The sequence below is a fragment of the Diplotaxodon limnothrissa genome, linkage group LG16 (genome assembly GCF_057381915.1).
Source record: "Diplotaxodon limnothrissa isolate DT_005_m linkage group LG16, D_limnothrissa_male_GT1.1, whole genome shotgun sequence".
NCBI lineage: Eukaryota > Metazoa > Chordata > Actinopteri > Cichliformes > Cichlidae > Diplotaxodon > Diplotaxodon limnothrissa.
The window spans coordinates 37,331,485-37,343,267 of record NC_140611.1 but is presented as its reverse complement, the minus strand read 5'-3'; the positions used below and the strand labels follow the sequence as shown (position 1 = coordinate 37,343,267).

General features: G+C 45.5%; 2 protein-coding genes across 2 annotated transcripts; both read left to right on the top strand.

The window, feature by feature from the left end:
• The first annotated feature begins 283 nt into the window (after positions 1 to 283).
• Positions 284 to 1,273, top strand: LOC146616639 (olfactory receptor 2K2-like). Its single transcript, XM_085374396.1, has one exon. The coding sequence runs from the start codon at positions 302 to 304 to the stop codon at positions 1,271 to 1,273; it is 972 nt and encodes a 323-aa protein (XP_085230522.1). The 5' UTR covers positions 284 to 301.
• An 8,902-nt stretch (positions 1,274 to 10,175) lies between these two features.
• Positions 10,176 to 11,147, top strand: LOC146616638 (olfactory receptor 2K2-like). The gene has a single exon (XM_085374724.1). The coding sequence runs from the start codon at positions 10,176 to 10,178 to the stop codon at positions 11,145 to 11,147; it is 972 nt and encodes a 323-aa protein (XP_085230850.1).
• The last annotated feature ends 636 nt before the right edge of the window (positions 11,148 to 11,783 follow it).

Genomic DNA, 11,783 nt, shown 5'->3' with positions numbered 1-11,783 from the left:
AATTGGCATAAATGTAAAAAAAATCCTAACAGTATTATGAAGAAAGCATTTTTTTTAATAAAGGTGTAAAACGTTTGAATATTTCTTTTTCAAGAACCTGCAGGTTTGTTTTATTATGTGTTTAGTACATGATACATATTAAATCCCCTGTGATTTTCCAAAGCTGTGAGCTTTCATTCCAGATCAATGATTGGCTGGTTTTAAATCCCAGCTCACATGTTGCTGTTATCTGTACCTGATAGAGGAGAGAGGAGAACAGATACAGTGAGAGACTTGGCTTCACTTAGGTCTCTCAATCACAATGAATAATGTTTCTGTAATAACAATGTTTTTTCTTTCAGGTTTCAATGAAACAATCAGTCACAGGTTTGTTCTCTTTTTCCTCAGTTTGTTGTGTTACTGCATCATTTGCCTCGTCAATGTTTCTCTCATTGTGATCATCATCTTGGACAGCAACCTCCATGAATCAATGTATATTCTACTCTGTGTCTTTTGCATCAATGCACTTTATGGAACAGCAGGTTTCTACCCTAAATTTCTCTGGGATCTCCTCTCTGATGTTCATCTCATCTCATATTACGGTTGCCTTATTCAGACTCAGGTGATTTATTCTTTTGTCTGCGGCGAACTGTCGATTCTTGCACTCATGGCATATGACAGATATGTGGCCATATGTCAGCCACTGAAGTACCACTCTATCATGTCAAAGCAAAGAGTCATTAGGTTTGCATGTTTTTTGTGGTTCACAACTTTCTGCATTGTGGCTGTGAATGCCTTTCTAACATCCAGACTGAAGTTATGCAGCCCGTATATTTCCACACTCTTCTGCGTGAACTGGATTATTGTTCAACTCGCTTGTTTTCCAGCACAAACTATAGTTAATGGCATATTTGCAAATATTACAATAATTATTTATTTGCTTCATGGTGTTTTTATAGTTTGGTCCTATATGTATATCATTCAAACATGTGTAAAGTCTATAGAAAACAGGGCAAAGTTCATGCAAACATGTGTCCCACATCTCATCTCATTATTTACTTTTGTTGTGGCAGTACTTACTGATATTATAAGTATGCGACTGGGTTCGAAAGAGTTGCCTCGGACCTTTCAAAACTTTGTAGCATTAGAGTTTCTTGTCATTCCTCCTATTATGAATCCTCTGATTTACGGTTTCAAACTGACCAAAATTCGAAAAAGATTTTATAGTGTTGTTATTTTAAAAATAACTAAATTTTGTTTTATTCGATCAGAAAATAGTTTCACACACAGCTAAGTGTCACACCCATTGTTTGACATCCATTTTAAAATAAGTCCAAAAATTTTTTTTATTTTTACTGAAATTTGTGTTTTATTTGGAGTTGTCTGAAAACATGTCTATTGATGTGAGCGGATATGAAGTTTTATCATTTATCTGCATTTCCCAGATGATTTACATTTTGTATATGTCTTTGCACTAAATGTATTTTTGATGGTCACCTGCCTAATTACCAAAAAAACACTGATATGTAGAAAGGCTTTAAATTTCACTCTCTTTCTTCTCATTACCGTTCAAGGAAATAACAGGCACCGTGGAGACTGCACATGTGAAAAGGATTAAAAGACAAACTGTTTTAGATGTGGCAGCACTATCAGAGTGTCAATCTATTTTGATATTATGCTGTCTTATAAATCTGATCCACAACCACATGGATGTGAAGCAGTTTTAGTCGTTTTCTCAGTTTATCCTCTTTTTCTTCAACACTTATTGAAACAGTCAGAGGTTTTAGCAACTGGACCACTTTTAGAATTTCTGTTTAATCAAACATGAGAGTCTGTTTTTACTTAACACTTGTACAATTAGGTAGTGACCGAAAGAACGAGATCGCGGATACAAGCGGCAGAAATGAGCTTCCTCCGAAGGGTGGCTGGCCTCTCCCTTAGAGATAGGGTGAGAAGTTCGGCCATCCGGGAGGGGCTCAGAGTAGAGCAGCTGCTGCTCCACATCGAAAGGAGCCAGCTGAGGTGGTTCGGGCATCTGACAAGGATGCCCCCTGGGCGCCTCCTGGGTGAGGTGTTCCAGGCATGTCCCACCGGGAGGAGGCCCCGGTGCAGACCCAGGACACGCTGGAGAGATTATATCTCTCGGCTGGCCTGGGAACACCTTGGTATTCCCCCGGATAAGCTGGAGGAGGTGGCTGGGGAGAGGGAGGTCTGGGCCTCTTTGCTTAGGCTGCTGCCCCCGCGACCCGGCCCCGGACAAAGCGGATGAAGATGGATGGATGGATGGACTTGTACAATTAAATGGCTTTTCCATTGTTTGAAGGATTGAAAATTGAAGCTGAACATTTACAGTGCAAATCAGTTTTTCTACATGATAATGTGTTTGTTTTTACTGTATTAAGTAAAAAGAAATGAGAAACCTGTTAAACAGTAAGAAATAAATGTGTACAATTGCAAAAAAAAAAAAAGAAGTTCTGGTAGCTCATTTCTCAGCAGCAAGTGAGGCCAAGAAGCACCACATCCAAAACTACCAGCAAAGGCCTCCCCAATAGGCGTGTTCTCTCCCTGCTGTTCTTGACCCTCTAAACTGATTGACTAGAATGTCTTTTATTGTCACTATAAACATGTACAAAGAGATTCAGAGCATCTCCTACCCAGTGCAGACATGTGGGAAAAGAAGAAAGGGGGGTGAGGTGCACAGTTCCGTGGCACTGTATACATATGAGCAGGTCAATATCAAAAAATATCAAATATCCAAATACTGGAAAAAAAAATAGTCTATATTTACAGTGGGGTATTTGACATAAATTAAATATTGCACAGTGGTGGTAGTGGTTGTATATTCTGTGTATAGAGGAGAGGCTTGAATTGGGGGGTGAAACTGTGTCATCGGTTCACGTGTGAGTTCAGGGTGCTCATGGCTTTTGCAAAGGAACTGTTCCTAAGTCTGTCAGTGTTTGTGCTGATGCACCTGTAGCGCTTCCCTGAGGGAAGTAGATCGAACAGGTCAAAACCTGGGTGGCAGCTGCCCTTGATGATGTTTGTTGCTCTGTTGAGGCAGCGGGTGAAACAATTGTCTGCCAAGGAGGGGAGAGGGCAGCCAATAATCTTCTGTGCTGCCTTGATTACACTGTGAAGCTTCACTCTGTTCCCATCTGGTCAGCTGCCGTACCTTACTTTGATGCAGTATGTCAGCAGGCTGTCAATGGACGAGCAGTAGAAGATCAGCAGCAGGTTGGAGTCCAGTTTGTGCTTCCTGGGAAACCGGAAGGTGTGGACCCTCTCCAACCATTACTGTTTATGTATCGGGGGCCTAAGTCAGTGCTTTGCCACCTGAAGTTGACAATGATCTCTTTGGTTTTTATAATGGTCAGTGCTAGTTTTTTTTCTCTGAACACTATGATGTCAACTTCAGGACTTCCTCTCTGTAGGCTGCCTTGTCTCCCTTTGAGATAAGTCTGACTAATGTGGTGTCTTCAGCAAACTTGATGATGATGTTGTTGTTGTGGGTCGAACTGCAGTCTTAGGTTTAGAGACAATACAGGAGGGGGCTCAGCACACAGCCTTGTGGGGAGCCAGTGCTCAGCATGTGAGTGGAGGAGAGATAGGGGTCAAGTCTTACAGTCTGGGGCCGGTTGGTGAGAAAGTCAAAGGCCAAGAGTGACCAGTTTGGTGAAGAGGATATCCGGGATGATTGTATAGAAAGCTGAGCTGTAATCCAGAAAGAGCATCCATCCATCCATCTGCTTATCCGGGGCCAGGTCACAGGGCCCGCAGCCCTATCAGAGAAGCCCAGACCTCCCTCTCCTCAGCCACTTCCTCCAACTTGTCTGGGGGAACACCAAGGCATTCCCAGGGCAGCTGAGAGATAAAATCTCTCTAGTGTGTCCCAGGTCTGCCTCGGGGCCTCCTCCTGGTGGGACATGCCCGAAACACCTCATTCAGGAGGTGCCCAGGATGCCCGAACAACCTCAACTGGCTTCGCTTAATGTGGAGGAGCAGCTGCTCTACTCTGAGCCCCTTCCGGAAGACTGAACTTCTCACCCTATCTCTAAGGGAGAGGCCAGCCACCCTTGAGAGGAAGCCCATTTCTGCCGCTTGTATCCGCAATCTCGTTCTTTCGGTCACTACCCACAGCTCATGACCATAGGGGAGGGGAGGGACGTAGATCGACCAGTAAATTGCGAGCTTCGCTTTTACACTCAGCTCTCTCTTCACCACAACAGACTGGTATATCATCCATATCACTGCAGCCACAGCACCAATCTGTCTTTCGATCTCACGTCTCTCGTCACTCATAAACAAGACCCCGAGATACTTAAACTTGGGGCAGGAACTCGTCCCTGACCTGAAGTGGGCCCTCCACCCTTTTCCGGCTGAGGACCATGGCCTCAGATTTGGAGGTGCTGATTCTCATTCCCACTGCTTCACACTCAGCTGTGAACCGTTCCAAAGCGAGCAGAAGGCCATCACCTGATGAAGCCAACAGAACCACAAACTAGAGATGAGATTCTGACAAACCCCACAAAGAGCTTTCTGACGTAGCTTTGCCACTGCTCCAGGTGGCTCAGCACAGAGTGGAGAGCTACGTTGATGGCATCTTCTGTGGATCTGTTTGCATGATTTGCAAACTGGTAATCACTGGTCTGATCCACAATGACGATGAGTCCGCATACAGACAGGACGTGGACCAGCTGTTCCACTGTTGCAGTCAGAACCATCCGGACCAAACTGTGGAGGTGACAGTGAACCTTCAGACTCACCCTAACTATCCTTTAAATAGAGTACTTACCGTGGATCACTTCAAATTCCTAGGACCCACCTTTCCACACAGTCTGAAGTGGTCCCCACATATAGACTCTATCCAGAAGAAGGCCCAGCAGAGGTTGTGGTTCCTGCAGCAACTCAGAATTTGCAACCTGATCTCTGAGACCATGGTTTTACGCAAAAAAAAATTTGATATACTTATTTCTGGGCTGGAGGAAAAGGGGGTGATCGTGGTGCAACGATAAGGTTACATGACTCTGCAGAAAATTGGAGAGGTACCTGGGATGTAATCTTTCCATTGTGGAATAGGAAAGGTAGAGAGTGAGCAGGTGGCAGAGTAACAGGTAAGTAGTAGGTAACAGGTGCAAACAAGTCTTTTTTCCACAGAGTTACTAAGAGGCAAAGACAAAGCAACATTCACAAGAACATCTTACTGTCTTTCTAGTGACTTCAGCAAACGTCAGAGAGCCTGATCATTATCACTGAAGCAACAACGATCTGACTGGACTACGAAAGACTACAAACGAAAAACAGAAGAAAACCACAACAAGCCCTGGACAATTATGTTTAATTGGCATAAATGCCTCTCTGTGAATCGCTACCTTATCGTGGTGGAGGGGTTTGTGTGTCCCAGGGATCCCAGGGGCTATGTTGTCTGGGGGCTTTTGCTACCTGGTAGGGTCTCCCATGGCAAATTGGTCCTGGGTGAGGGACCAGACAAAGAGAGATTCAGAAGACCCTTATGAAGAGAACATCGAGGGAACAGTTTACCCTTCCCGGGATAGGGTTACCGGGGCCCCGCCCTGGAGCCAGGCCCGGGGAGGGTGCCCGAGGGCGAGCGTCTGGTGGCCAGTCCTTAGTCCATGGGGCCCGGCCAGGCACAGCCCGAAGAGGAGACATGGGCCCATCCTCTCGCAGAACCACCACCCGCAGTGGGCGCCATAGGGGTCGGGTGCATTGTGTGCCGGGTGGGGATATGGAATGTCACCTCTCTGGTGGGGAAGGAGCCTGAGTTAGTGCATGAGGTTGAGAGGTACCAGCTAGATATAGTCGGGCTCACCTCTACACATGGCTTGGGCTCTGGAACCAGTCTCCTGGAGAGGGGCTGGACTCTGTCTCAGTCTGGAGTTGCCCCTGGTGAGAGGCGGCGGGCTGGGGTGGGTATTCTAATATCCCCTCGGCTTGCTGCCAGTATGTTGGGGGTTTTTCCCGGTGGATGAGAGGCTTTGTTCCCTGCGCCTTAGGGTCGGGGAACGGGTCCTGACTGTCATCTGCGCTTATGCGCCGAGTGGCAGTTCAGAGTACCCAGCCTTCTTAGAGTCCCTGGGACGGGTGCTGGAAGGTGCTCCACCTGGAGACTCTGTTGTCCTGCTGGGAGACTTCAATGCTCACGTGGGTAACGACAGCGAGACCTGGAGGGGCGTGATTGGGAGGAACGGTCTCCCTGATCTGAACCTGAGTGGTGTTTTGTTATTGGACTTCTGTGCAAATCACAGTTTGGCCATAACGAACACCTTGTTCGAACATAAGAGTGTCCATAAGTGCACATGGCACCAGGACGCTCTAGGCTGCAGGTCGATGATCGATTTTGTAATCGTATCACCAGACCTGTGACCATATGTTCTGGACACTCGGGTAAAGAGAGGGGCTGAGCTGTCAACTGATCACCACCTGGTGGTGAGTTGGATAAGGTGGCGGGGGAGGATGCTGGACAGACCCGGTGCACCTAAACGCATAGTGAGGGTGTGCTGGGAACGTCTGGCAGAGGCCCCAGTCCGCGAGATCTTCAACGCACACCTCCAGCAGAGCTTCAACAGCATTCCGAGGGAGACTGGGGACATTGAGTCCAAATGGACCATTGTTGGGAGATTTTGAGTTTTGTGTCATGTTTATTTTGTAGCTTCATTTAAAGGAAGAAGAGCTTATGAGTTGTACAACTGCAGAATAGGGAAGTGAGACATTGCGTGCAGAGAATATGTGCTATGACCGTTAAATGCCTTTTTTCTGTTTCAACAGATAAGCTAACGGTCCCTCCTTTTAAGGAGTTGTTATTGAGTTCTATACATGCCACACCTATTGTTGTGAAAGCTGTTTGAGTATAAAATAAAGGATGTACTGATGCCCCGCGTGATTCCTCTGTGACACATCTAGTGCACACGTTAGTGCAGAACAGATCGGATCGTGTCAGGGCATCGCCCATGTACATGCAATATCTTTGAGTCTGTGTTTCTTGCCTCCTAAGAGTTTTTTCCTCACAACCATGTTCAGCGTCTCCATTGACGAAGCTGCTGCATTGAGCTGTGGCTGCAAGGTGGTTGGTGCCTGCCGTGGTGGTAATCCCTGAACCAAATGGTGGACACCAGAGGTGAAGGGAGCCACCAGGCTGAAGAAGGAGTCCTATCGGGCTTGGTTAGCCTGTGGGACTCCAGAGGAAGCCGACAGGTATCGACAGGCCAAGCGGAATGCGGCTCGAGCAGTGGCTGAAGCAAAAACTTGGGTGTGGGAGGAGTTCGGAGAGGCCATGGAAAAAGACCTTCGGACTGCCTCGAAGAGATTCTGGCAAACCGTCAGGCATCTCAGGAGGGGAAAGCGGTGCTCTACCTGCACTGTGTATAGTGCTGTCGGAGCGCTGCTGACGTCGACTGAGAAAATGGTCAGGCGGTGGAAGGAATACTTCGAGGACCTCCTTAATCCCACTGACACGTCTTCCAAGGAGGAAGCAGAGTCTGGGGATGAGGGGAATGACCCGCCAATTTCCAGGGGCGAGGTCACTGAGGCATATTAAACAACTCCTTGGTGGAAGAGCCCCTGGTGTTGATGAGGTCTGCCCCGAGTTCCTGAAGGCTCTGGACGTTGTAGGGCTGTCCTGGTTGACACGCCTCTACAATGTTGCGTGGATATCAGGGGCAGTACCCCTGGACTGGCAGAACGGGGTGGTGGTCCCCATCTTTAAGAAGGGAGACCGGAGGGTGTGTTCCAACTACAGGGGGATCACACTCCTCAGCCTCCCTGGGAAAGTCTATGCCAGGGTGCTGGAAAGGAGAGTTCGTCCGCTAGTCGAACCTCGGATACAGGAGGAACAATGCGGTTTTCGTCCTGGTCGCGGAACACTGGACCAGCTCTTTATCCTCTCAAGGATACTTGAGGGTGCATGGGAGTTTGCCCAACCAGTCTACATGTGTTTTGTGTACTTGGAGAAGGCATTCGACCGTGTCCCTCAGGGTGTCCTGTGGGAGGTGTTGCGGGAGTATGGGGTGTCTGGCCCATTGCTACGGGCCATTCGATCCCTATACAACCGTTGCAAGAGCTTGGTTCGCATTGCCGGCAATAAGTCGGACTCGTTCCCGGTGGGTGATGGGCTCCGCCAGGGCTGCCCTTTGTCACCGGTTCTGTTCATAATTTTTATGGACAGGATTTCTAGGCGCAGCCAAGTGGAGGAGGGCTTACAGTTTGGTGGCCTAAGAATCTCATCTCTGCTTTTTGCGGATGATGTGGTTCTGTTGGCTTCATCAGGTGAGGGCCTCCAGCTCGCACTGGAACGGTTCGCAGCCGAGTGTGAAGCAGCGGGAATGAGCATCAGCACCTCCAAATCTGAGGCCATGGTTCTCAGCCGGAAAAGGGTGGAGGGCCCACTCCGGGTCGGGGATGAGTTCCTGCCCCAAGTGGAGGAGTTCAAGTATCTCGGGGTGTTGTTCGCGAGTGATGGGAGAAGGGAGCCGGAGATCAACAGACGGATTGGGGCTGCAGCTGCAGTAATGCGGACGCTGCACCGGTCCGTCATGGTGAAGAGAGAGCTGAGTGTAAAAGTGAAGCTCTCAATTTACCGGTCGATCTACGTCCCTACCCTCCCGTATTGGCCACGAGCTGTGGGTAGTGACCGAAAGAACGAGATCGCGGATACAAGTGGCAGAAATGAGCTTCCTCCGAAGTGTGGCTGGCCTCTCCCTTAGAGATAGGGTGAGAAGTTCGGCCATCTGGGAGGGGCTCAGAGTAGAGCTGCTGCTCCACATCGAAAGGAGCCAGCTGAGGTGGTTCGGGCATCTGACAAGGATGCCTCCTGGGCGCCTCCTGGGTGAGGTGTTCCAGGCATGTCCCACCGGGAGGAGGCCCCGGGGCAGACCCAGGACACGCTGGAGAGATTATATCTCTCAGCTGGCCTGGGAACACCTTGGTGTTCCCCCGGATAAGCTGGAGGAGGTGGCTGGGGAGAGGGAGGTCTGGGCCTCTCTGCTTAGGCTGCTGCCCCCTGTGACCCGGCCTCGGATAAAGCGGATGAAGATGGATGGATGGCATAAATGTAAGAAATTCCTAACAGTATTATGAAGAAAGCATTTTTTTAATAAAGTTGTAAAACTTTTTAATAATTCTTTTTCAAGAACCTGCAGGTGCGTTATATTATGTGTTTAGTACATGATACATATTAACCCTTTAAGACTTAACATAGAACCAAGTCCGCCAGAGCTTATATTATATTTTTACAAGTTGTAGTGCCATTTGTGGGAGCATTTCAAGTTGCTATACATCAATACAACCATTATAGCCCAAATTGTAATAATATGTATGCATTATGTGCAAAGTAATTACATAAATTGCAAAAGGTGCAATAAACTACAAAAAAATTGAAAATCATTTTTGTTTTTTTTAACATATATTTCTAGTTAGAGAAGTTTAAGAGGCTTATCCCTCAAAACTTTAAATACAAAAAATTTGCACAAAATAGTTTCCCGCCAAGGGAAATTTATTTTGAGTGTCTTCATAGTTTTATTTTTGAAATACACCAGTTTTTATATACTGCAGGAAAAACGAAAATAAATATTATAGTGTAAATTTACAAAACAGCAGCATATGCATCAAAATAAACTATGTCCAACAGTGCAATATGAGTCCTAAGCATTCGAGAAACAACACAGAAAGTCATAAAGTCAAAGATAACTTTTAAAAACACCAGTATAGGCTCATGAGGCCCTGATGGTAAAAAAGTACATTTCCGCGAAAATGACGTCACTTCTGATTTCGGGAAGGTAATGGCGGGCATGCGAAAGTTCGCGCTGACGTCTATTCCAACGTAGGAAATGCAGTTTTTTGCAAAGCTATATGTGGAAGGAAACCGTGACCTAGGACAAGCTGATGGCATAAGATGTAAGTACAACTCCTCCGGTTTCATATGCAAAAAAATTTATTGCGCTAGCTTACGTGGTTGCAGTGATACCGGGATTTAAAAATAGTTATGCAAAACAGAGCGTGCCCGCTCCCACCGGTTTTAAAGAGTTAAATCCCTTGTGATCTTCCAAAGCTGTGAGCTTTCATTCCAGATCAATGATTGGCTGGTTTGAAATCCCAGCTCACGTTGCTGTTATCTGTACCTGATAGAGGAGAGAGGAGAACAGATACAGTGAGAGACTAGGCTTCACTTAGGTCTCTCAATCACAATGAATAATGTTTCTGTAATAACAATGTTTTTTCTTTCAGGTTTCAATGAAACAGTCAGTCACAGGTTTGTTCTCTTTTTCCTCAGTTTGTTGTGTTACTGCATCATTTGCCTCGTCAATGTTTCTCTCATTGTGATCATCATCTTGGACAGCAACCTCCATGAATCAATGTATATTCTACTCTGTGTCGTTTGCATCAATGCACTTTATGGAACAGCAGGTTTCTTTCCCAAATTTCTCTGGGCTCTCCTCTCTGATGTTCATCTCATCTCATATTACGGTTGCCTTATTCAGACTCAGGTGATTTATTCTTTTGTCTGCGGTGAACTGTCGATTCTTGCACTCATGGCATATGACAGATATGTGGCCATATGTAAGCCCCTGAAGTACCACTCTATCATGTCAAAGCAAATAGTCATTAGGTTTGCATGTTTTTTGTGGTTCACAAATTTCTGCATTGTGGCTGTGAATGTCTTTCTAACATCCAGACTGAAGTTATGCAGCCCGTATATTTCCAGACTCTTCTGTGTGAACTGGAGTATTGTTCAACTCGCTTGTTTTCCAGCACAAACTATAGTTAATGGCATATTTGCAAATATTACAATAATTATTTATTTGCTTCATGGTGTTTTTATAGTTTGGTCCTATATGTATATCATTCAAACATGTGTAAAGTCTATAGAAAACAGGGCAAAGTTCATGCAAACATGTGTCCCACATCTCATCTCATTATTTACTTTTGTTGTGGCAGTACTTACTGATGTTATAAGTATGCGACTGGGTTCGAAAGAATTGCCTCGGACCCTTCAAAACTTTGTAGCATTAGAGTTTCTTGTCATTCCTCCTATTATGAATCCTCTGATTTACGGTTTCAAACTGACCAAAATTCGAAAAAAAATTTATAGTGTTGTTATTTTAAAAAGAACTCATTTTTGTTTTATTCGATCAGAAAATAGTTTCACACACAGCTAAGTGTCACACCCATTGTTTGACATCCATTTTAAAATAAGTCCAAAAAAATGTTTAATTTTTACTGAAATTTGTGTTTTATTTGGAGTTGTCTGAAAACATGTCTATTGATGTGAGCGGATATGACGTTTTATTATTTATCTGCATTTCCCAGATGATTTACATTTTGTAGATGTCTTTGCACTAAATGTATTTTTGATGGTCACCTGCCTAATTACCAAAAAAAAAACCCACTGATATGTAGGAAGGCTGTAAATTTCACTCTCTTTCTTCTCATTACTGTTCAAGGAAATAACAGGCACCATGGAGACTGCACATGTGAAAAGGATTAAAAGACAAACTGTTTTAGATGTGGCAGCACTATCAGAGTGTCAATCTATTTTGATATTATGCTGTCTTATAAATCTGATCCACAACCACATGGATGTGAAGCAGTTTTAGTAGTTTTCTCAGTTTTATCCTCTTTTTCTTTAACACTTATTGAAACAGTCAGAGGTTTTAGCAACTGGACCAGTTTTAGAATTTCTGCTTAATCAAACACACACTATAAATACACATACCAGTAATCAGGGGTTGAGAAACAGGAGGGAAACACACCTGGGGGACATAACAGCTGACGAGGTAAGGGAAACGTAAATA

What these genes read in the sequence shown, in the direction of transcription:
- LOC146616639 (XM_085374396.1), top strand. Translation starts at nt 302, where the DNA reads ATGAATAATGTTTCTGTAATAACAATGTTTTTTCTTTCAGGTTTCAAT.
- LOC146616638 (XM_085374724.1), top strand. Translation starts at nt 10,176, where the DNA reads ATGAATAATGTTTCTGTAATAACAATGTTTTTTCTTTCAGGTTTCAAT.